Source organism: Diadema antillarum, unplaced genomic scaffold (assembly GCF_040938485.1).
Source record: "Diadema antillarum isolate AM-2024a unplaced genomic scaffold, OU_Dant_1.0 seq00000160_RagTag, whole genome shotgun sequence".
Lineage (NCBI taxonomy): Eukaryota > Metazoa > Echinodermata > Echinoidea > Diadematoida > Diadematidae > Diadema > Diadema antillarum.
Genome location: NW_027271231.1, coordinates 1,308,600 through 1,336,283, shown reverse-complemented (window position 1 = coordinate 1,336,283; position 27,684 = coordinate 1,308,600). Strand labels below are relative to the sequence as shown.

At 39.2% G+C, this 27,684-nt stretch overlaps 1 protein-coding gene across 1 annotated transcript in view; it reads right to left on the bottom strand.

The window, feature by feature from the left end:
• LOC139727958 (protocadherin Fat 1-like) overlaps positions 1–27,684 on the bottom strand; it is a 172,326-nt gene that overhangs the window by 143,089 nt on the left and 1,553 nt on the right. The window contains exon 2 of the mRNA XM_071638930.1: positions 17,111–20,485. Coding sequence (XP_071495031.1) covers positions 17,111–20,441 — 3,331 coding nt within the window. The 5' untranslated portion in view covers positions 20,442–20,485. The remainder of the gene's footprint in view (positions 1–17,110; positions 20,486–27,684) is intronic.

Below are 27,684 nucleotides of genomic sequence, written 5' to 3'. Positions count from 1 at the left end.
CTATTGCATTGCTAGACGGAAAAGCGGCCTTGTAACGACTGAGGTCGCTATGCCATTTCTGGCAACTTGGGAAAAAAATACGTCCCGCAGACATAAAACCTATAATCGGCTGGTTTTCATACCTTGCCTTTAATCACAATTTTCAGTGTAATGACGTCATCAAATTACAAAACGATGACATCGTCTTGAAAGACAATTGTTCAAAGTACAACACCTCAGTCGTCGTCATTACATACTATGATCGGTTTGACAAAGTCAACCTGCAAAATGTTGCTGCAGTCGAAGCAATGTGGTCTCCAACACACAAAAAGAGGGATATGGCGTGTGTGTGTGTCTGTGTGTGTGTATAGGTGCGTTTATATACGAACGTGATTTCTACATGGACGAATATAGAATACAAATTGAAGAAAAAAAAGTAAAATAAAAAAAATTGTTTCGAGATCTTGTGGGGTTCGAACCCGCAATCTCACGTCTCTGAGACGGCGCCTTTAACCACTCGGCCATACGTCTCGACGAGAAAATATGGGGAACGTAAACTTATGTATGTGAAAGATACATGTGAAATCGTTTTGTCTACATTCCATTTTCATTTTCAGTTTTGAACTGCAAAATTGTCAATCAGATGAGGAGATTTCAAAGAATAAAATGCATGATTACTGCAGCTTATTGTCTCAGCTACAACATACTAAAGTTTCAGAGGAAATGAAGCAAAATCAGCTGAGATAAAGGTGCTTAAACGTTGTTAAGTCAATGCATGGTTTAAAAAAAAATCACCTCCCATAGACAATACACGTAAACTTGTCCGATTTTGCGTCTTTACCTTTAATCACAATTTAAGGTATGATGACGTCATCAAATATCAAAAGCATGACATGGACTTAAAAGGCAAATGTTCAAAGTACAACATATCTGAATTTGGGATAATATTGAGCTTAAACAACAGAGATACGAGCAAATGAATGTCAGAAACAGTACCTTAACAAAATTAATTCCACTTTTTTGATTTCAGATGACGATATGATGACGTCATAATGTAATTATGGAAATAATGATACTTGAAACGTTATGTCCAATTTATATGCTTTTGTAATATGCAATAAAAACATAGGGTAACCTGACGTTTTAAAGAGCTATGGCGAAATAAACAAAGACATGTTTTTTCACTATATTTGCACATAGACGCGCAGGCGAAATTTGAACTTTGACGCAAGTGCATTCCTTTGTTATTTGTCAGAATCGATCAGAAATCAATGGATATTGTTACTCAAAGTATCAGGAATCCAAATCAGTCAAAAAAAGTGCATTTTCATGTTACTGACGCGCTGTGCGCGCGAAAACGCGCGGACGGACGCGCACGCGCAAAATCGTTTGAAACGCTTAAAATTGTCTGAAACTTCGAGATTTCCCATTGGAAAGTTGTTTTGAGCCTTTTAAAAGTTTGACGCGCGCTTACGTGTCCTAGATGACGTCCTAGGTAATTAGCATCAGAGAAAGAAAGATAGAGCGTGACCTGAACTTTATGTCCACAAAAAATGATACAGAAATGACCTTTAGTTATGAAGTTATGATCGATCATGTAACATGGTCCGAAAATCACAAAATGGCGCCTAGATGACGTCATAGAGACGTTAATGTCATGAAAACCTTATTGTGGCTAGATATTGTTATGAGACATGTTCCCTGAAAATGTCATGTTATTCCGTAATGTCATTCTTGAGATATTGATGACACAAAATTGTCCAGAAAGAAAGAAGAATAAAAAGAAATAAAGAGAGATTTTGACAATCACAATAGGTGATACGCTGATAGCGTATCACCTAACAAGTCACTGCCTTCCACCAGCAAAGGGTGCAGTTATACGGGGCGGTTTCACATGTTGCACATGCGGATGAATGTTACATTACTGCAGATGTTCGTGGGATACCATGGAGCTCCCAACATCACACGCCCGCTGCATTCCCACTGCCCCTGCCCAGCCCCCTACTTAGTAGCTTTCCCAAATCAGACATGCATCCATATGATCGTTGTTTAAACATTCTCACGTAAAGTGGTTTGAAATTGCATGACATAATGTGGTAAAAGACCTGTAAGACTGGCCTTTCCCGTTATGGTATATAATTCTACAACCATTGTGATTTTTGCTGAAAATATAGACTAATATCACCAAAGGGATTGGGAGCATATAATAAACACCATTTTGCCTTAATTTCCATCCACCTCAAAACTGGAAATGCAGCACTGAAACTTGGAATTTCACTTGTTACAATCCTCTGAATAAAATCAAACAAGAGTCCAAGTTGTGTTCTATCATTCCACAATACTGTACTTGATACTTTATAGGAAGATGCTCATGTTATGTACAATGAATGTATGTTTACCAAATGACAAGGCAACTACATTGTACCCATGGCTATTAAAAAAAAGATGTCAAGTTTCCTATCTGGATTTGAAAACACAATGCAAATTAGATTGTTTCAACTTTTCAGAAATAGAATAAATACAAATGGTCAAAGGTCTAAATTGGCCTTAGAGGCAAGCCTGTTCATAGGACACCAATTAATGTTAATGTATGAGGTGTCAGGGACAAAACTGACAAAGTAAATAACAGTTTTCAAACTATAATTCAAATTTAAATTCCTGCAGAATTTATTACAAGTTAGTGGATTACATCTCTGAAAGGTACTGTAGATCCTTCTATGACTGTCAACATTCAAGAGACACATTCTGTTTGTTTTTTAAAAAAAAAGACATCACAACCTAAAAATTTCAAACAAAAGATGAAGGCGTATACTGGTATGCCAACCATTCAATCATCGATCAAAAGTTTTACATATGTATCCGTGAAATATCCTGAAGTTAATTCTGAAAATAGATATTTGGTGTGGGGTTTTTTTTTTCCAGGAAAAGGCTTTTTTCACACATACTGCATTTGAGGGACTTGCTTTCTTATTTCCTCTTCCTATACCCTTCATAGAGTAATGTATAAGCCCCCTGCAGTGTACATCATTTGTTCTACACAGAATAGATGACAACAACCCCCCAAAATTGGTGCCACGTCAGCTAATCAAAGATCTTACGTGCAAATTTGCATTTAATGAAAATATACATTTCTCAGAAAACAAGTAAATTTATGTACTCTAAAATTTGTTTCCTCCCTAGATTTTCCCCAATAAAGGACTTGCATCATGCTGAGATGCCTATGATGAACTATCAGCTTCCCCGCTCATCAGAACTGAATCTCACCATGAGCAATTAGGTTTTCCTCGAATTCAAGAAATTGTATTATGTCACACCCCCTTTGTTTCAGTAAATGTACATATTCAGGTGCATATCTGCTCGGTTTATCAACTGTGAAGCTTGAATTTGATGATGATTTTGTTGGAGATGAATAATGACCCAGACATGTGGTGGTGAAGATATTTATTGAAAAAAAATAGTTATACAAAATGACATTTGAAATTACTTGTAATGAGAAGTAAAAATATTCAAATAAATGGTCTTTCCGAGATTGAAGAGAAATTGCTATTCCCCCTAGATCTCTTGACTTGTGGACTGTCACTGACTTTTGCTCTTTTTTTTTTTTTGGCTAATTACATTCCCACTGTGAAAACTCAAATTAAATAACTGCAATCCTATTGGAAATGACCAGCAGTTTGTGGAATATATTTATCACCAAAGCACACAACAAAACTCGCTTAGGATAGACTGATTTTGCTGCATTTCCCATAGACACCTGCTCGAGTATTCTTGGGACTCGTCTTCAATGGGTTAAAATATCTCCTTCAGACCAAATCAACTGGGATGGATAGGATATTGGTGAATCTTAAGGGTTGCTCATATTCGCAACGTAAAATCTTTGTCTATTTCGTCTCTCCAGCTTCCAGCTTCATCTCGCGACACCACCTCTGCTGCTGCGGATCGACCCAGCATCCAACCGAGCCAAAAACCCAACCTCAGGCATGTCGAGAATATGAATCACGGCCCCATGGCGTCATTGGACGTCAGTTGTCATTCCGCGAAAAGCAGGGGGGGGGGGTAGGAAAAAATCTCTCTTCTGGTTGCGGTCATAGCTACGTGTATTCTTGTCAGTGCCGACCGTCCATTCATTCATTCATTCATTCATTATGCACACACTGTGGGTCATTCAGCCTACATCCATGGAGCAAATATCAAAGATGACCTATGCCCCTGTCAACACTCCGGAAATGGAGGACAATACCTGCTGGATATATAGCCCACAGACTGGTAATTAATTAACTCTGCAACACAACCACAGTCTTATACCAGTCAACAAATTTCTCACTTGAGATACACCTTGTACAATGTACACTTCTTTATGCTTTCCTCACTAGCACTCTGCTTAAATGTACATGAAATGATGTAATCCTGCATACTGTAATACCTGGGATATGAGCTGTGTAGATTCCAGCAGCTGTATAGGCAAGTCTTGGAAAATTTCATGTTATGATTTGGACTCACAAAAGTTTGGGGTATAACCTTAGAATGCTACCACCAATATACTTTTAAAATAACAGACCGATCAGAAATGAAAATGTGGAAACTGAATAAAATATCTCGTTACACTTGCACATTTTTCCAATCTTCAGAATGCAAATAAGGCCACCAATCATGCTACTAAAACATTCACAGCACTTAAAAGGCTAACTGTGTATGAGAGTGTACAAAAGATTTTACGAATGTTTTCTACTGTACATGGAAGAAAAAATAACAAGGAAATTGGCTACCGTTTTGACTTAATCATGGTCGGCCTTTGAATGGAGACACATGTCCTATCATTCCTGTGCTTTCAAATGACAGAGTTGCTTGTCTACCCCTTGACCATAAATCATCATTCAGAATTTGAACTCATCCTTTACAACTGGTCTTTATTGCACTGCAGTTACGAGCATGGTTTGACAGATACAGGGTAAGTATCATTTTGAACAGTTGTGCATATCTGTTACTACTGTGCTCCAATTTCTACACTACATTTCCTCTTTTTTTTTGGGGGGGGTTGTTTGTTTATAAGATAGTATAAACTCACCATGGATATCGATGAAAACTACGTCTTGCTTGTGGAGTAGACAGAATCTTCTACAAAGCTGAACAAAAGTAGCTATAAAATGCACTGTTTGCTGGTTGCAACTAAAAATGTACATGCTGGACACATCATAAGTATGCAAAGTAGTGTATTTGCCATACAGCACCTCACTCATATTCCATTGTGAGAGCATATCATGAATAGCATTAACTAGACTCTCCTAACACGCACCACTTCTGGAAATAACCACAGAGCCTACCAAAAAGGTGTGTGTGTGTGTGTGTGGGGGGGGGGGGGGGGGGAACAAATTGTGAAAGTTACATCTCCTATTTGAAATATACCAGGAAATTTATTTTGCTCTGAGCCATTTGGTGGGTTTGAAGTTTCAGGTCACAATAAAACCACTTTGCTTGAGGGAACAGACAACTTCACACATCCACATGATGCTGGAAGTGAGCCATAGTTGACCTTATAAATACTAGGGGTAGCAAACAGCCCAACTACACGCCCCCCTCCCCCCATGGCCCCATCCCGCCCAAATATTGATCACTTTCACATTATCAAGATGGGGTCAAGTGTCACTGTGTCGACCTGCTGACCAATATCAACACCTTGGCATCCCATCCTCCTAGCACCTTGGAGAAATTGAGTATAAGCAGTTACTGCTGGGAAGGAGACAGAAAGCAAATGCAATTGCCAGAGAGTCATTTTGAAATGATAGCCATGAAACAAAAAAACAAAAAAATAAATAAAAGTAAACCCATTACAACAACAGAAATCTTGACAAAATTAGATGGCTAGAAGGAAGTTTGGACCTTTCATTCTCAACCTACAACCTACACGCAACGTACCTCAATACGGATGCATAAAAGTCATACGTGTACGCATGTCCATATGTATGGTGTACAACATTTTTTTTTTAACCCCGTCTCAAATAGATGAAAGCAACAAATCCCAACACTGTACAAAAATGCATTTTTGGCAAAGTAAAGCTTAATCTATTAACCATTCACAGGCAGAATGAATTAAACACATCATGCTACTTATACTGTAGGGTTTTTTTCAGCATCAATCTGTTTCAAAATTCACATGAAGGTATTTTTATATGTAAGAAAGAGTGGAGCATGTTTATGTATAGCATATAATATCAACAAAAAAAGACAGAGAGAGAGAGATTTATGATAGTAAATTGATAATTTTGTTTTCAAAAATAGATCTGCATTTTCTAATGAGAATTTTTTTTTTCTTTTGCCATCACATGATCATCAGTACATGTGTACATGTATTCTCTGGTAGCTCTGTGGTATGTGTATGTGAAAATGAAATATAATCCACAAAGGGAATGCGAAATTGAGACGCTGCTATTAAACTGACATTTGTTGAGGCACTATAATATCGATCACTCTCCCATACGAAGCCCAGTGACGAGCCAATAACCCCTGCAAGCATGCACAGATCCCTGTGGAAACTGAGCTCTTGGGCAGAAGGGGTGAGCTCTCTAGGGTATTAACAAATGCGTGGGGGACGCAGGAACGTGTCGCCGCTTTGGGATACAGGGAATGGAGCACTGCACCGCCGCTTTCACTGCCCACTCTAGTGGTGACATCGGACACGGCAGAAGAGGGAATGCCCTGCTCTCTTGCAAAGAGAAGTTCAACATTAAATGGAGACTGGACCCAGTTAGGAATCAGGTCAGGCAGCAAATCTTAGGATCTCCCCCACCCCCCCCCCCCCTGTTTTTAAGTCCTTAGTATATTTCTACCGGTTTCCCTCTTGTGCTCTGTATTACCAAACTGGGTTGAATTTGGCGGTTGTGATTTACAAGGATGTAGGTTCAGTTTACGACTACGAGGATCCCGAGATAGCACACCAACAGAGGTTCTCTTCTTACAACATGCAAAAAGTCTTTTCAAGAAATGAAATGTATAGGCCTACTACATGTGTGTAGTTCCGACATCACGAACACCATCGTAGAGTCATGTAGGCCTCCTCACTGCACATCGAGAAGTAAATTTGATGGTATTGGATAGAATTATACAAAACAAAAATAAAGAAATCTAAAATGCCCGCATAACCAATCAAGCAAAAGTGTTTACGGGATTTAAAAGGCTTTCTGGTACAAATGTACTTCTTTTAACTTTGAAGTGATATATGTGCTTAGGACCCTACATGTATATCCTGTACACAGCTGTGTGAGCTTGTAACTTTTAAGACCTGTCTTTTATGCTGTATTCTGACTGATTAAGCCTCTAATATTTATATAAGAATTTGAATCACATGGGTTTCTTTTCCTTTCAAATTTGTCAGAATGACAACAGTGTTCAATACACTTTGGGAGGAGGTCACCCCATTTTCTCTTAAGCCATAAGCTGCCAGAAATGACCAATGCAAAATTTCCGACTGCATTATAATAAAAGGAGTCCTTCCACAACATCCCTTCTCAACTCCCTACATTACAATGCATACTCCATTCAGTGCACACATTGCAAGTCCACAGGAATACCATTTGATCTACTCCTGCATTCCCTGCTTCCCCACAACTGTACAATATATAATGAGACCCCCTGCTGCTTAGCTGAGGTCACCTTTGGTGCACCGCACACAGGCCAGGCAGCCTTTCATAACAAATAAGACCAATGCCTCCCGCTCCCCAGTCCGTCAAGCAAGCCTTACCCTCTGAAACAATAAATTTCCATCAATATTACACTGCAAATGCATTGGAGAGGAATCCAATAGCAGGTGTATATTCATTTGAAGAGATGCCACAAAACAGACTTGCAGTTCATCGAGTTCAACCATGGAAGATGTGTAGGTCACCCCAAAGCGTGCTGGAATCTCTATATTACCTTTCAATAGTATTGGATACACATACTTTTATCTTCCTTTCAAAAGTGTGAACAAATGAAAGGTGTAAGCAAATTAGTTTGTATATTGAGACACTCTCAAACTGCATGTCTGCACACTCCTGAAAATAATTTGAAGAAAAATGCGTTTCTTTTTTTGTTCTATAATGAGATAGCAGTTGGAAATATAGTTTTATAATGTACACTCATGACAGCCCCTGGCCTACACACTGTACTTGAATGAGATGGCATTTACTGTTTTTTTTTTTTTTTTTTTTCAATTACTGTAGTGTACTGACAGCAATTTGTGGATGGAGTAGAAATTGCAACTGGGACAAGCACAATATATATAATGTACATTGTTCACTCACATACAGTAATATGCACAATTGTATACCAGACACATCAATACATGTGTGATATAATTTCATTTTTGTTCAGTGACAAGCTTTTGTATGCATGAACACTATGAGGAAGAAACAGAGTTAATTAATACAATTATATGTAGGTACACAATATGTCTACAGATGAATGGAAATTACTATCCCCCCCCCCTTTTGATCCCCTTGCCTCATTTCTGATTATGTGACATGATTTGAATATCAAACAGATCTACATATTTGTCCTTACTTGAATACTGATGCCACACAATCAATGTTGGAATTCCAGTCATTTGTTTCCTCTTTAAAGATATTTGGCAGGATGGGGTAAAACAATGATGAGAATTGTACAGTGTATTTAACGCTTTGACATTTCAAAACACAGTGCAAGCCATGGTGAATAAATGGTAGTTGTAGTTTACATGTGTTTTCAACCTGCATGAATGATGTGCTGGGCATTTCCATGAAACCGTTGGGATTCATTCATTCAGAAATTGCAAAAGAAGTTCTCTGATCATTCTCCGAAGAACTTAAATGAAACTTTATGATCCTGGTCATGCACCTCTCACATTAGCAAGTTTATCAAGTAAACTTCTCACTGAAATATTTGATATTTTGATGATAAATAGTGTATAACATGAAGCATTCATGACCAAAATGCACATATCTTCATACAACCAAACTCACACTGCTCCTTTAACTAGAAAAGGTATTAATAACTGGCCCAGGCAGGGTGCTAATGAATGACCCTTATCGGCTAGTCATGGTGCGGGGTAGACAACCCCATCCGCACATTCCTTGCATTCCAATGTTGTATCGTTACAACTATGGATGTATAAAACTTGGACAGGGTACAACATAGCGAGGTGCATTTGCCAAAGTGTATCTCACAGGCACACTAATAAAACTGGCTGTGGGGTATTTGTGGAGAAATGCATAATAGTTCATGTGGAAAACTTGTATATTAGTTCTGCATGACTGCAAATATTGGTACAATAGGAATATGATGGAGACAACTGGCATGTGACTTCAAGCAATGATTTCAGACGAATCATTCAAGAAGACAAAAATGATATGTTGCAGGACAAGTACATTGGGCTGAATGCATAAACGCTAGCAATTGCTTGTGCTAGCCTTTTACTCGAATCCGTATGCATAAAAACAAGCAATTGCTTGCGAGCAGAAGCTTTTGCTAGCAAGCACAAGCAATTGCTTGCTGCCCGCAAGCAATTGCTTAGAGACCAAGCATTTGCTTAAAAATGTATGCATAAAACATACCTTTTGCTAGTTCTTGCTAGCAATTGCTTGCGATTTTCCAAGCTCTGTAAAATGAGCTTGAGCTTTTGCTTAACCGGAACGTACCCTTTTAAGTATCCTTTTTCATACTTATGAAAGAAAGACCACACTTGTGAAGGAGTGGTATAAATCTACAAGAAATTACTCATAAGTAGTGTAAGAAACTTTTTCATTTCAACAACAGGAATTTCCAGTGGTTAGCACGCAAAATGTGATGAAAAACAGGTAGGATGTCTGACTTCGGTGGAGAGCAAGGAGACCTCTCTTCGCGTGCGATCTGGCAGATCCGGGCTACTATAAGCTGCAGTGATGGGAATCAGCCAGTAATACGCGTGTGAGTGTATAGATGTGTGTGTATGTGTCTGTGTGTGCATTTCATAGCTCTTCTGCTATGTCAGGAAATGTTTCCACACAGACATGCCCTTTCAAATACATGCTGCCACACTCGCCTTTGTTCTTGTGTTCGCAAAGGCGTGACGTCGCTTTTGTTGAAAACGCAAGCAATTGCTTGTGCGGGACAAGCAAAAGGTATTAGCATAAGCACAAGGTTATGCATATGGATTTAAGCAATTGCTTGAGCTAGACCTTTTGCTAGACGAGCTTGTGCTTTTGCTTGAAGCAATTGCTTACAAGCAATTGCTTGTTAAAATGCATTCGGCCCAATGAAGGCCTCTATATAATGGCTACATTACAGCTGCATCTCTACTAAACAAAGTGCATTGTAGTGACAGCAAGAAACTTGCATTCTGTGTTGTCAGCTTATCCTATGGGCTATTGGGACTGGACCCCAAAATGTAATTTTTTCGAAACATAGTAACAGATTAGTTCTTTTCAGGTAGGCCTACATGTACATAAAATGGTTGCAATTTGATAACATGTGATATTCCAGATGCAGTCTACATGTATATACTACATTGTGACACCATTGGTGATGATCACCAGTGGGTAAATTATCATGCTGAAATGAAATGACATGCGGTAATTTGGTACAGTGAGGTAAAACATCACAGTCGTATCAGATAAAAGTAACTGCCTTCTCCACACAAAATATTGTGGTAAGGTGACAGTAGAAAGCATTTGTGTACAAAGGTGTGCCCGAAACACAGAGGACTTTTATCGCAGCCAAGCTGGCCGTTTAAGGTGCAAAGTCAAGAGTTCTGCAGGATAGGAAACTTCTGTTGAACTTGTTGTTGTTGTTAATGTTGTTGTTGTCTTTTCATCTTGCATCCAGCCATAACAATGGAAACCCATCTCGTTACACACTTCCAAGGCTTTATATGGCTGTATCTTAGTAAATTACACCCCCCATAAAGTGGCATTAGGTGAATTATAGAACAACCAATGGGGGGCAAAGTTGATGTTTGTTTCTCGAGCCAAGAGAAGGGAGATAAGACCATCGATAAGAGGTAAGCAAGCGCAGGTTGACGGGACAATTTGTTACCTCACGATGGCAGCAGACAAAAGAGATTTTAAAAAAAGATACGATACATGTACAATTGTATCTTCCTTCTTTGACTGCAAGATACATGCCATTGTTAACATGTTTTGGTAGTGATAGAGATATCTAATGTGACCTTCACAGTGAAAACATTTTACATGCTATAATCTTTGTAAAAAGCATGCAAGTCCATGAGGACCTCTTGCCATTGCGATGGACAACACTAAATGTGAAGGCAATAATACACTTTGTAAATAACTGTAAAACCAGACAAATTCGTGGCTTGAAACTTTCGCGAATTGGAGCCAACAGCCTTCTTGGCGGCATGAAACTTTTTCGATTTCCCACTGGCATTCAAGGCATTATGTAGACAATAACTTTTGCACACACACAGTAATAACTTCTGCGAACCTTGGATCCTTGTAAAATTCCTGATAAGTTTCAAGCACACACAAAAAAAACCATCTGATTTTACAGTACTGGATATCCAGTTAGCTTTATTCTTGCATGTAAAGTCATGTTGAATGATGATCTTTATATGGATGTCGCAAGTGATCAATTAAAAAACACAAACAGATTTCCTGGCACAGAAAAAAAAGGGAAGAATATCATCATTTCCATTGTAGTTTGTACAATAACACCTCTGTATTACTACAGCTCAGCAGTAATGTAAACCTCCATGTTTACACTTCAACCAAATGACACAAGGTATGCTTTGGAAATCACTTTATTTCTGTGGCTAAAGTATGAGAAACTATTAGAAATAATGCATTTTCAAGAAGAAGATGAACATGTGCAAATTGGTCCCAACAATAGAAAAAGAAACACCCATGAATGATTATAAAATAAATGTGTGATATTTGCCAACTGGTATCATCAAAGACCCCCCCCCCCCCCCACCAACCACCACCACCAAAGCAGGCTTGGAGTCTACTGCGATCCAACAGAATGTATTGTGAGGACGAAGCAAACACAAATTTGGACCATTTGCCAGGCAAAGAACCATTACCCAAACATCCCAAAGCCATGCTGCCTTCATAAAAGCCCACTCAGAAGCTTGTCTCACAATGGGCCAGGTAGAGATTTAAAGCAAAAGAGGCAAGCAGAGCAGCACCCCCCCCCCCCATTTCTCCCCTATTGATATCAAGTTGATCAGTATACTGTGGATGCAAATGGTGCATTATATCTAAGGGGGGTGGGGGTTGGAATTGAAAGGTAGGGACAGACCTCCAAATGGAAGCCTGTGTAAAATGTTGGGGGTGGGGCATGAACTATTTTCAATTCAAGTTGGGTTAGGTCCACCATATCACAAAGGCCTTTGTATGTCACCACAGTGTGTACTTTGCAACCAGGTAGTGTAGAGGCTGCAGCTCATCTGTATTTTTTTTTCTTTTCGCTTCTTTTGTGACTCTTTCTTTTTCAACACGGCTGATCGATGTTGGGCGCTCGCATTGATGACTCACCACACGCCAAGCCACGAGCGAACTTGCTCCACCATGGGAAAAGATGTACCTCTTCTTTGATGCATGCGCACACATATTTAGGCATTCGGAACTGGGACAAACCAATGAGTAAATTCCATCAGGAATTAAATGTGGATGAAAAATAAAAAAGACACAAAAGGATATCACTTATATATATACTCTAAAAAAAAAGAAAAAAAGAAATGAATTCATGAATACTACGGTTACTACTACTGATGATGATAGTTATGACTATTTTTAAGTGCTTAGAGACTTAAATATAATTTGCGCTCTACAAAAATTGTTTATTGTTATCATCATTATTACCTTTATTACCACCAACATCATCTTCATAATTATCTTTATCATTGTTATTATAATTATGACAAAATCATTAACAATTTACACTATGAGAATTCAGGTCATAATTACAAAACAGGGAAGGGAGAAAGATCCACATGACCTTTTTTAATCTTTTTTTTTAAAGACCTGTAATACATGAAGTAAATTATGTAATAGTACATAACTTAAAATTGATTTATGTAATTTAGTATATTCTGTTAACATATCTGTTATCTCGCTTTAATTTGGCAAAGTCTGAGATTTCCACTAAAATCTCAATAATAATTCTGTTATCCTACTTGAGTGAAAAATAACGCCTAAAAAACATTGCAAACTCAAAGCTCCTTCAACCAAGACAAGTTGAACACATCTCTTTCATTCAATACTCTCAGTCAAATAAATCGCAAACCTAATCTGGAAGAAATTATAGCCAGAATGTGTTAAATTAAAAGTCCTCACTAGAAAGTTGGCCATGGAGAGAAAGAGGAGAAAAAAATCTGATGACATTAATGATTTTATTATACAAAGTAATCCAACATGAAATATAGTACTCAGTTTGCTCGATACACACCTCAAGGTAATCATCAGACAATCTGACATAGAACAGAGCTAAAAGATTTCTCTTTCTCCAGTACAGTACAAACCACTGAAGCTCTTATATTCTCATACTATCATTCCATTAGGAAAGCAGAACTTAATCTGTCATTTGTCACCTGGTAGGTCAATTGTGAGGGCGTAAACAGAAAACTTTAACTAAAACAATTTCTTTCTGAAAATTCAATTAGTGATGATGGACAGTAAATTTTGTGGATATGTCACTCTTGATCAACCAACTCAGCTGCCCCAGAATATAGAATTAAGGCCATTACCCCCCCCCCCCCTCCATCTACTCAGGGTTGATTTTTTTTTCTTAACACATTCTGAGTAGGGGGAATTAAATCAAGGCTTCTTTCTAATGGCGGTATGACAATGCACTAATCAAATATCAATTGACTCAGGGAGATGGCATTTTGCGAACAATGACGGCGCTAAGCAAATGATGAGCTGCATTGTACACCACACCACACCAAGGAGAGGGCAGAGGGCTGGCTGGGAAAGCCTTCCGCATATATGCACCTCTCTATGTTACTCTATCATCAATATGGCTGCTACTACCACCCAAACCACAATTAATGCAGTGGAAGAAGAATGCAAATTATCCAGACTAACGTCATCCTCCTGCATTGTAGAATGTTCAAATACATTAAGAATCTTCAAAGAGTTCCCTGGCTAGACTTAACCATAAATGTTTGAACCGTACTAAATAATTTTTCCAAGAAACAGATCGTCTATTTTCATTTGTTATCGTATCATCTAAGCAATGCTGTCCTGACTAGAAGTATTACTAAATACCATCGAGGAAATATAAAGCTTTGGAATCAGGTAATATCAGTTGTGTTGCAATTTACAATTTGTTTGCTTGTTTTTGTTGTTGTTGTTTGATTTTCCATCTAAAAAAGATGGCTGGATAGCCCAGTCTCTGTAATGGGTTAACTAAAAAACACTGATTTTATTTTACCCATAAGATGTACTAGTCCTAAACTCATGTGAGAGGAGGCTGTTTAAACCACAAATTGGTTTTATTTTGTTCACCGAGTACTCTATGTGTCAACACTGAGGAGCTTAACTGATTCATCATGTTACACCAATAAAACGGCAAACAGACTATTGAGTAATCTATTGTACAAAATGGGGCATGCTTCGTTAAATGCACTCTATAAAAATGAATCGGCACAGCTACAATGAACAAACACTGTAGTACACAATGGTTAAATGTTTTAAATTGCATGATTACACAAACCGTATTGCACTCATTACGGAGGGAGTCGATAATGCATGAAGCAATTTGTTGCCAGCTCATTATCGCAGAACCAATTGATTTTCGGCACATTCTGTCAATACTATGCCAGCTGAACTGGGCTATTATAGTGATACGCTGGATAGTGTAGTGCTAGTACTGAGAAACAGGTAGGAAATCAAGCATTCATTGCAAAACTGTGACAGCAGAGCTGAGCTGTTTTTTCTTTTCTTCACACACACTCACACACACACACACACACACACACACACACAACTTTGCCCATTTTTAACAGAGTACACTTGTGTAGGGCCCACATACACTGTATGCTTCGAATGCTTGATTGTCCTCAACAATGCCAGTACCGTGTGTATCATGGACTGCACATAAAATGTTCTGAGGTCAAAGAGTGACAGATAGAGAAGAAAAAACAAACGAACTGGAGTACAGCTGTAACTCTGATGTCAAAACTCAATCACATTCGATGCCAAAAACAAAAACAAAACAAAAAGTTTACAAAGCTGTCAAAATTCACACCCACTTTTACAAGGTTCTACCCGTTGTCCGACCAGGTCCAATTCCAGAAATGAATGTGATAATTCTGGCACATCCTGATACTGATTTCACCATTTAATCAGACTTTAAATTTCTGTTGATCTTAGTACAAGATAATCTTAATAAATGGATATCTGACAATGGATCGATGGACCACTGCAGGGTGAAATTGCTCCACAGGAGTGAACTGAGATATCACGGTTACTTTCTATTTAATCACATTGTCATATAATCAAATTTCCATTAGCTCATTTTGCAACACTGTATGTGTGGTCCCCTTGTTATTCATTCAACTTATTTCACACTATTTCTCCACAAAGTGTGAAGGTGCATATTCAAATATAAGGAATATCTTCAGTCGTAAAGTCTGCATGAATTTTTAATCCAGATGTCATAAATTCAATATCAGTGATCAATATCTTCTATAGTCCATGAACCTATAGGATTTCCTTGCTCATTTTCACACCTCACTGGCCTTTGCCAATTTGACGTGTCGATTTCAATCCATCATATAGTAGACTGCGAAAGGGAGCACAGTGTGGGAACATCGGGGACGAACGACAGATGAATAGACCGTGCTGCAGGCGAGGAGCTGCGGCGCTCTACAAAGACTATTGATTGAAAGACACCAGGTTAGCATGGCCAGGGGAAATGAAGGATGAACCAAACTGATAGTGACAAAGCTCATTCTTGTTCAAGAGACAGAGAGAGAGAGAGGGGGGGGGGGGGGGGGGGGGGGAGAGAAAAAGATGAATAGAAATGTACTCTGTGTGAATGTTGCAAAGAAGATGGGATCCAAAACTCAGAGACCAGTATTTCAAAAACAACAACAAATGTATTCCAAAGGTCTCGGCACACATGTACATTAACCCACTATTTTAAAACTCATCCATTGTTAATAGTGATGGGATACAGAGACTTTCTTCTCTCTCTAGTAGATTCATGTGGAAATGCAAGAAGGAAATAGAGCATGCAATGTCCCTGTCTGCTATTGATAGTCTATGCCCTTGGCATAATCAATTTGCAGTTGGTATATTTTTAAGGCACCATAAAGCCATTGCTAGAACACAGTTCATGCAACTTCTCACAATTATGATTAAGTATTTTAATGTTGTTAATTTGTGACTGTCACTCACGGGATACAATCAACATGAACTGTATATTGTCGACATCAGCATTCAGCAATGCTTCATTGCACATATCTTCTTAGAAAACTCGAGATGTTCTCAGTCTATTCAGGAGAAGATGAAGCTTCAAATACGCTGCCAAGGCTGAACAGATGCCAAGAATTTTTCTAGCCCCTTGAACCCCTCCCCTAAAAACAGCACATTCCAACACTTGGATGGGCACCATCACCACACAAAATTTGTCCAACACGACGTCATGGTCAATTTCATACTGGGGCTCTCCACGCCTTAATGAGCCGAGAAATGATGAGCCAATTGGCAAAGCAAGCCGTCATTTGGGGACAGGAAATGGCCAAAAATCAAATTAAAATGCCATTCTTCGGAAATTACACTTGTGTGATCTCTAAGCAGCTGCTCATAAAGTCACCGCAGCGTTGGAAGACCAAACTCAATAAAGACAGGGCAAGGGGTCATTGATACACGCAGTGATGCACATACCTGATGATCCTTTTTAACAGATATTAACCTGTAGTAAATACAAGTTATACTGATGCATCATCATGTCTGCATCAAAAGTTATTATATGAGGCTCAACATTCACTGATTCAAATTTTTCTTCTCATAAAAAAAAAACATATATTTTGATGGTCCATACATCAAAACTTCTATTTTTGCTTCAAATGAAATTCTTCTTCATCAGCTGGGGGAAGAAGAATGTGTTATTCGTACATATGATATTCACTTTCAAGCTAACCTTCAACCAACATGAATCCTAGGGGATTACTAACCTGATCCATCAATGCTGAACCTTCCCAGGCCACTTCCATCTCGGATTGTGTAGAAAACTTCTCCGTCCATGCCCATGTCCATGTCGGTTGCAGTAATGGTCATCACTTCAGTGTTGTTGATGCGACCTTCATGAACACTGCCAGTCAACACATAGTTCTCAAAAACGGGAGCATGAATATTTTCATTGACGTCTATGACTTCCACCACAATCTTGCAGGTTGAGCTCATAGCTGGGATCCCTTCATCACGTATGGCAACCTGGATCTCATACAGCTGGGTGTCTTCGTAGTCAAGCATCTCTATCAGTCGCAGAGTACCATAGTCAGTGTCGATGCTGAACTTTGATGGACCCAGGACATCAAGTCTGTAATGGACAGTCCCGTTGGGAGGATTGTCAGGGTCATGAGCTTGGACTGTCAGGACTGCAGCACCAGTTGGTAGGTCCTCCCGAACTTTGACCTTGTACTCTGGAAGGAGGCAGCAGGGAGGATTGTCATTGATGTCAGCCAGTGTAATCCTGACGATGACGGAGCTTGCCAGAGGAGTGTCCGACAGGTCAGAGGCTTGAACTCGCACCTCGTGAACAGGCTGCTGTTCCCTGTCTAGCAGACCTGCAACTCTCAGGTCACCACTTACAACGTCAATGTCAAAGGCAGGAGAGTCACTGATGATGCTGTATCGCACTTCCTGATTGCGCCCTTCATCACGATCTGACGCATGGACTGCAAGGAAGACAAGCCCTTCCTCTGCATCTTCTGGGATCGTGACTTCATACATGTCTCCGCTCAGATCAAACTGAGGTGGATTGTCATTGACATCTGCCAGCGTTATGGTCAGGGCTCTCTTCTTGGTGTGCTGTGGGCTACCCATGTCAGAAACCTTCACTGTCAATTCGTAAACACTCTGTGTCTCTCGATCCAGTGGTGTCAAGACCTTCAGTTCGCCTGTCTCAAAGTCCATTTGGAAATGAGACTGCTCATTTCCTGCAGATATGGCATACACCAACTTTCCATTGAAACCATGGTCAACATCACTGGCATACACGGTGAGGATAGTGCTTCCTACTGGAGCATCTTCAGGCACCACGACAGATGATCTGAATCTAGCATCAAACTCTGGCTCATGCAGATTGGCACTGTAGAGTGCCGCATAGTTTGGAGGCAAGTGCTCAACTTCTTGATTGCTCCTTTGCAGCTGTTCAAACAACTCGACAATCTCCTCGGCAACACTTGTCTCCTGACAGGTGACTTTCAGCCCCCTGGCATGGGCTTGCGGATTGGGGTTCGCAGTGTTGGTGATAGTCATGTTGGTCCTCATGTAGCTCACTGAGTTGGATCCATCCCTGGCTTCAATTTTCAAGCTGTAGAAGATCGGGTCGGAGTCCTCAACCCGTCGGGAGAGGGTCAAGTTTCCTGATGATGGATTCAAGCTGAACAGGTCATTCACATTTCCTCTTGTGATCCTATACCTTGGCCTGTTTTCATCAAAGTCTAATGCTGATATCAATGCAATGGCTCTTCCAGGTGGGAAAGACCTGGCAATGGCTCCAACACAGTTTATCTTCTCAAACTTTGGTCTGTTGTCATTCACATTGATGAGATTGATTGTGACTTCCACTTCAGCCTCTCTACGGAAAGGCGAGCCCCAGTCAGATGCCCGAACCCTCAATCTGTACTGATGCCTCATTGTCTCATAGTCTAGGACTTTGCTTGTGTTGATGTAACCTGTTTGGTGGTCAATGGTGAATGGGACTGGGTTCATATTGGCAATACTGTACGAGATGAATCCATTTTCTCCGAGATCAGGGTCAGAGGCATTGACTTTGATCACTGGATAATTTGCGGGATGGTTTTCCTCCACGTTCACAACGTAGAAGTCTTCATCAAACACTGGGTTGTTGTCATTGGCATCAGAAAGGTGGATCAATACATCTGTCTCCACAATAGTTTGCTGCTTGGCATTGCGAGCTACAACCCTGAAGGAGTAGTCTGCCTTAGTTTCTCTGTCGAGGTCCACGGCCACTGATAGTGTTCCTGTGTGAGGCCCTACGGAAAATGGCACAGAGGGATCAGTGATGACATAGAAGACGCCCATGTTGGCAGCAGCATTGCGGGGAGCTAGAGAGAGGAAAGGTGTGTTGACTGGCATAAGTTCGCTAATTGTGGTATTGAACAGAGCACGAGTGAAATATGACTCAAAATCCATAACTCCATCGAGGAGAACACTGATGACTTTGGAGCTACTCCTTGGAGGTTGTCCACTATCTGTGGCAGCAACGGTCACATTCACAGAAGGGGGTAACCTCGTCAGCAGGAGTGACCTGACAATCTGCATTTGGTAGCGGCCACGGGTTCTCGTCGGGACAATTTCAAAGAAACCCTCAGGGTTTCCCTCAATGATATTCAAAGACGATATTTCTCCATTTTCTCCAGGGTCTTCATCGTTGACATACACGACTGCAAAGACGGTGCCTACCTCACTGTTTAGTGAGATAGTTGGCTGCTTCTCAACAGATATTACTGGAGGATGCATGTTGACTTGCGTGACTCTGATGACAAGTGGAACACGTGTCGTGTGGGCAGCTCCACCATATGGCGTAAATCCTCTGTCCTTTGCCACAACTGTGAGCCTGTACTCGGATTGGTGGTAGTAGTCTAGCGGTCTCGTCAGGGATACCACTCCAGTGGTCGTGTGAATGGCAAACTGGTCTGTCTGCTGACTGAAGCTGTAGTACACCTCCCCATTCGTGCCACTGTCAGAGTCATGTGCCTCCACTTGGATGATGTTGGAGAACACGGGGTGGTCTTCCCTGATTGTTGCATCGTAGCTCCCTCTCAAAAATAGTGGAGGTTGCTCATTCACGTCCTTAACAACAAGGTGAATGTCCGTTGTGTCGACAACACGCTTTCCTCCTATTCTACTCTCTGCGCGCACGCTGAGGTCATACTCTCCTCTCACCTCCCTGTTGACCCTCAGATTTGGACACTGGCCTCCTCTGTTGCAAGGTTTTATTCTAATTCTCAGGAAGGCAAAGTCACCGACGACCTCAGTCTTTGCGATGAACAAATCCCTCACATCGCTTGTTAACAGTGTATACCTGATCCCCATCGACATATTTGATAGGTATATGCCCATTTTCTGCTCTGAGGATATGTAAGTCCTGATGGGCGAGTTCTCCTCTATCGTTGCATTGTAGAGGGGGCGAGTGAACTTGAACTGCTGTCCCGAGACTACACTGCAGCCCAGCTGGAGCAGGAAGAGGAGGAGGACTGCCACCATGGTTACTGGAGCCGCCCCAAGCTTTTGGAGATCCCACCTCATTCCCGCCATTGTGGTGGATCTTCTTGGCTATGCAGCTCCGCTAGCCAAACTCACTGTGGAGTAACAAAAAGAATGAAAACCACGAGTTAATACTTCAAATATGGAACACAGTTGCTACAGTAAACAAAGAGAATGAACAGGGTAAATGTGTAGAAAGGCAACATTGATCTGCAGACTGAAAATGACTATCAGAGGAATTGTTAATTTGTGTACCTGTTGTGTAATTGATTAGCAGATGTGGACTGACATCCATGATTAATGCACTTTGCAATTTAAAGATACATGTACATGCAAATTATTCTGCATGGTATATGCAGTATGATATGTACAAGATCAAAATGATGTCCTTTCCCATCACTGTCTAGTGGTGAGGAGAGGGAATGCAAAAACAACAACAAAGGAAAAGAAAATACAAGATAAATCCAGACACTTACAGTAGCTTGCAAATGGTATACAATATAGGCCTACTACAATACAGTACACGCTGAATGGACAGTCTAGCTACATTTTTGTACATGGTGCACATGATGTTAATGGCAGTTTTCCTTCTCATGTTTAGTAATTAAGTGGACACTCATTATCTATCACTGTGAAACCACTTACAGTTTGTACACTGTGATGGCACATCATACCCATGAGATACAATTGTTAGGTTTCATTTTACAATTTCTCTTCGGGAAAAAAAAAAAACTTTGCTGAGTTTGATTCAAAAACAGCAGCAGCAACATTGGCATGCATGATTAATCCTCAAATTTTGACAAAGAGTGACACAGGACGAGGAAATGCAAACCTTGAATACCAAAGCCTCTTTTCATGGCTGGTGCCAAGTCACAATCCTGTCAGTTTTCCAATTCATATCTGGGATCATTCAATAGATTTCAGACCATACGGTATGGTAGCACCAAAAATGCTCTTTACCGTACATTGATACCAAATGTATTTCATCTTCACAAGGTGATAATACTGTGCAGATCATCTATGACAGAAACTTTGTACATTGTATGCCCACAAAGCATTATTTACAGTCTACAACATTTGTATATCTCTAGAGACAGATTTTCTACAAGTCATGTGCTTTTGACCTCTGAGAATTTACACATCACAGAAATTATTTCTTGGAAACATCACAGAAATGATTTCTCAGAAAGATGATATATCATTAAAGTACAACTGACTCCAACAAACAACACAATGCACCCAAATCTAATTTTCATCCACAAAGTCCATCAAAATTTCATAGCAGCAACATTGCAGATGTATTTTTAAAAATGCACTTTCCTATTGTTAATTTATAAGACTCATTTCATGCAAAGTGATACACCTGTACCTTCCATTTTTTTTTAACATTTTTAAAGAAATATGTGTAGATATTCACACACTTATTGTATTTAAAAAATGCCTGTAAATCTTTCATAATGAATGAAATCACATTTCAGATTCTGTCCTTACAGTTGCCCCCCCCCCCCTCCGCCATCCTGTTGAATTCCCTATAAATCTATCAAAGAAAAATATTTTGCTTAACAGTAACACATTAAGGTATTTTTCCGAGACAATCAGGCAACATACAATGTAATGATAAAATGTTCCACTACATGTACTACTAGGTTACATCATACTACATGTATTGAGAGGAGAGCCAGTTGCAGATCTTATAATATACACTGTACACACATTTTTCTGGAAAACCACCTGCACATTGGTTTTGGTTGGCTTTTGAAAGCAGCGCAGAATTTGAGGAAGACATGATTGTGACGAGGATCTCTCCCTGGTCGTGAGGCAGAGACTTTCAGATCAATCAGAAGCACATGTTGCAATGTCTGTCAAGCTCAGGAAGCAGAGTGACATTATTCAGACATAGTCCGACTGGTAAATATTTGCGTTGGAATCACTCTCGACCCACATTCCCACATTTCTCACAGACCTAAATCATCCTGAGGCTCTGTTCTTGCCGACTGGAATTATCAGTCACCATCCATATAACACCCTGCCAAGAACACAAGATTTGATGTGCCTCCCCCTCTACTTGTTGTACCTCTTCTTCTCTTTTTCCTTTCTTTTTCTTTTCATTTCTTTTATCTTTTACATTTTCTTCCATGTCTGCAACAGCAGCATGGGAACAATGGGCAGATCATGACCCTGTGACATCTCCAGTGAAAAGTGTGATTTCGGTCAACTGTGTATTGACTGCATATAGAATTTGTGAGCTCTCAGATTTAATCACAATGAATGTCTATTATTGAATGCAAGAATACATAGGCATGGTGTATAGCCAGGATTTAATCCTGCATAACAGTTTTCCTCTTAAAAATTAGGAATGCTTTTTGGCTATACAATGTGAATTGTTTCGGCCTAATAACCTTCAAAATCAATAATTCAAACAATAGTCTGGACTTTCTTGCATTTTGCTGGGTACATGCAAAATAACCCAAATAAATGATAAAATCCCTTCATGCATATATGCATGCAGGTCCATCAGTCCACATCTTTCACAGGAAATCATGTTTTTCCAATCCATTAGAAGTGACTGGAATGTTGTTTGAAAAACAAAAACAAAAACAAAGTGAATAGTGCACTTTCCTCAATTTCAGCAGTCATTTTTCTTTACCAATATCGCTGTTGGTTCACAAAGAGAAAAGAGAGAGATGGAGCATAGGAATACCGGATATCATCACGCCCCTACACAGGTATTGATGATTTCAGGATGACTTCTTGCAAATATCAACATCCAACGGAGGATCTGGACAGCTGCCAGCAAGACAAATCCCAAAGTAAGACTTTTGATATCAGAGAGGAAACGATGAGGAAGTCATTAATAAGTGGATTGCTTCCTGCTGTGTAGAGGGTGCCATACCCGCCCCACAAGGCCTCAATTACAAGCCTGCGTGGGTGGTGGCTGGACCACAGTTTTCCCAATCCAATTTGAAAGACGTCAGCTGCCTTTCCAATTGAAGTTCACTTCCATCTCGCTTTCATTTGAAAGTTATTTGAACTACTGACCAAAACTCTGTCAAATCCTTTGCAATGAGCGAAAAATAAATAATGAATTGATACACTGTGAAATGTGCATTTACCTTTTCTCTCTCTTTAACCTATACATGAACCTTCAAGATATTCTGTGCTACATGGATTGTGTATGTAGCATAATGAAAGTTGCCCCTATTACTCAAATAACACACTTTGAAAATTCAACTTGTTTGTTTAACAAGAGGTTAATTTGACTTGTAAACATTCTAATGTGCTCTTCACATATATATATGCAATAAACTTCGAATTTCTGCCCAATTATACTGAATTTCCAGAATTCCTGTAAGGCTGCATACAATATAACTACTGATCAAAATAGCTACCGCTTTAAACTTACGTATCAGATGTGAGGCAACTTAATTTGGTGACACTTCGGTAGCACTTTGGTTGTTGCTCATTTGCAACCTTTTGAAACCAATAAATATTAAAAAAAAGAACAAAAAAAAAAGCGTCATGAAAAATTCATGACAAATAAAACTTCCCAAATGCTGAAAGCATCTCTATATTTTTTTTTTTGTAGATTAAACCAACCTGAATGTACTGTACAGTCTGCTGTAGGTCAAAACAACAATAACATGATCTTTACACAAACAAGAGATGTGATCTACAACCAGAACATACAGTGTACAAGATGTACATGTGTACACGTACAGTCATTGGGAAACAAGTTCAGTTACATCTGAATGATTTTCCCACCACCACCACCATCTTGCTTCTCTCCCTCTCTGAAATGCCAACAGGCCCCAGCTGATTTGTGAAGAATTGAGCCAAATGTACTCAGTCCCAGAGCTCCCGAAATAATGGGTTTGCTGAAATAGAATTGATGTACTAGGGCATTAACGAGCCCATCAACATTATAGGTCAAATTTTGAAGCCTGGGTCTAAAATGATATCATGCAGTTGGCCACTGAAGAGCTGCCAAATGACAGCCAGATACTGCACACCACAAACTGAACAGAATACAGAGTAGTATCAGGCTTGCAAAGTTTATCTTTTTAATATGCAGTTCTGTGAAATGTACAATATTCAAGTTGGACAGACTGTATGCTCCTTTGGGTCCAACTAATTAATGCTAAAACTTTGCTGGTATCCAATTGTCATTTATGGCTTTATGAAGAACAAAACATTAGTAATTTCATCTTCTTTTTTCATAGTTCATCTTTACAATGCCTGGTTCTCTTTCCACATCCCTGATTTTACAAACTGCCATACAATCATACAATGTGTACAGTTAATGTGTACTATGTTCCTATACTTTCAAACACTAGAGTTAATGGCAAGCTTTACCAAGTGTTATAAACAACTGAACCTTATGGTAAAGAACCTCACACTGCAGAATAAAGTGCACTGTACAGCTGTATTTAGTCCACACAGAACATTATGTTTACAAGTACATCAATCTCTTCCTGAACATGGTAGTAAACTAAACATGAGATGAGAAGAACCTCGTAAAGGGACACTCTGCAGAAATCTAACCAACTTTTCCATATAGGCAGCAGCGGTGTTGGGCTAATGCAGTACAAGTGCAAATACATGAAGAGCCGAGACGAAGATTGTGTGCACATTACCTCAGTCCAGAATGTGTGCATATGGGAATAAAATCATGACTGGCTTCATTAGGTAGCCACTGGAGAGCTGGCGAAGCAGACCAGAACGCACTAGTGGCTGGCTAATGATCCCTGAACATCTTTGCTGGGTTGAGTAATTGCAAGTGCTTCTTCGGAGAAAAATATTGCTGCTCCAAACATTAGATATGAAATACAGTATGCCCTAAATGGTAACATCATCAACATTCCATTAGATCTTCCTTCTCTTTTCTTTTATGACCCTTATAGAATTATGCTTTTTAAATTTTGTTATTTTTCCAAAAAGGGGGATGGGGGTTCTCTACTTTGCAAATGGAGAATAATGCTGGAAACTGTACACTGCAAGAATGCCATGATGCAAAGGGAAGAGTTCAGAAAAAGTTCAAGCAAATTATCTAATAAGTTTACAACATCCAAATGTTTGGCAAATCATAAACTTTTAACCTGTCACTATGACCTACGTGTATATGTATTTTGAAAGTATACAAGGCATGTACACATGTAAGTGTAAATATAATATTTAAAAAATTAGGTTAGATCACATATGTAAAATGTCATAACTTCATCATAATCTGGGCAGCATCTCTTAAGCATTCAGTTATGTCAGCAAACTTATTGACTCTTGATCTGATCGGGATGTGGCTATATTAAATGATATACTATTTAAAGCAGATCTGTCATACAATGTATTAATCTCTATTCATTGTAACTGCAGCAAGCAACATGGCAGTTGTTTCTATCCAGTTGACAATGATTGAATCTGGATCAAAGTTTAACAATGGGCATTCAAGAGTATTTGGCTAAACTGGTTACAGTATATTTGGTTAATCTGAAATACTGTAGTTTGTTTGGTTGGTTTTTTTATCCTCATGTAGACTTGAAAAATTCATTCAAAGCATTACCCATCCAGAAAAGACTATGAACTCAATTGGTACTATAAAACGCAGATATTGGAATGTAAAGAACATAATTTGTCGTTAATGTAATTTGGGGGGCAAATTATTTGTTGTATAGAGCCCTATTTTTTTCCTCTCTCCCTTCTTTTTTTAAAACACACATAATGTCATTGCTACTTTTGAGGAAAAAAAAATCATGCCATTTCCTTACTTGCAAAAAAGAGCTTTGCATTTCTACTGTGGTGAATAAGTGTGGAAAAAAAAAGACACACACCAACAACTTGAGATATATTTGAACTACGACATTCCTAAAACTCTGGGCAGTGAGAACACTTCTGGGGGTAAAAAAAGCCTGAAAAATATCTGAAACTTGTAGGGAAAACTCTTTGTGAACATTTCCAAATCCATTTCATTTGCCAAAAATTCTGAAAAAGTGGGTTTTGGACAGAGTAAAAACATCTGAAATCAGATAAATTCTGAACTCTCACATCCCTGAAATTATATGTACTTGGTTCAAGAAGACAGACTGTACATTATACCACTCCAGTGGAATAAGAGCAAGTGGACATATTTATAACCTAAATAAAAATCTTACCATTCTCCAGTTGTCTGAAAGAATTTGAACTTTTAATGATATACAAATTATTTATTATATCTTGTGAAATAATGTACACATTATGCATCTTTTTTTTTTTAGGTCCATATGTGCAGACTGTTAAGTGATAAATTCACAAATTATGCTCACAAAGAGAAATAATTTGAACCATGTACCGAGAGGTTCAACTGTACTACATAAAACAACTGAAATAAAAAAACACACAGAGAAATAGAGAAAAAAAAAAAACACACATCTACCCTTGACACTGACAATGTTTTTTTCCTCTTGAGTCTTCAAAGTATTTCAACCAGCCAACTTTAATAAACATTGTACACTTTTTCCTTCTTTTTTGCTAAACTTCAATGCATCATCCAGATATAAATGCGCGAAATGCAATTTAGCCTCTGTTGGAAGCCCCGCCTAATTTTCTTTCAAAAAGTTTACATGACATCATCTTCCTCATCTCTAAAGGGGGGGGGGGGGGGGGGGGGGGGGAAAAGAAGATCCCTCCTCCTTGTTTGCAATCTATACAACTCCATGCACCATCTTCTGGGCTCAATTTAGTTTCTTTCTACTCCTTCCCCCTCTCCTTTCAGTATGAAGACTGAAGGGTTTAATCCCCCCTTTGGAGAAAATGAATGTTTGGAGAACAGTTTAACACAGATCTGTTGAGATTACAGGGGGAAAGGGATTAGCTGAGGCAGGCTCTTGTTGCTACTAAATCCTCCTAAATTGGCTGAGAACAAATGAGCCTGAAGAGATTAATTAACAATTGGAAATTCCACACACAATCCTCAGGAAACACATTAACTCGTCCATCAGTCTTCATTTCCAAACTGTGTATTCTAAGACAGAATTATATTTTCAATATTATGAAACTAAGCACAACACACAACAAAAAAAAATCTAGAAGTATATCAATTTTTGTTTTGTTTCCAAAGCAAAGTTCTGAAAATACAGTATGCTCCTACCATAAATATGTAAAATACAAGTATGTTGAAAAAAAATCTTGATCTTATAGATGAATGTAATTTCCCCCAATTTCAAAATGCCTTGTTTCCCAGTCAATGCTCATAATCAATGAATTGATTATTACTGCCTTATTGGACATCTTCAACACAACAAGCCTGTGATACGGATGAAAACAA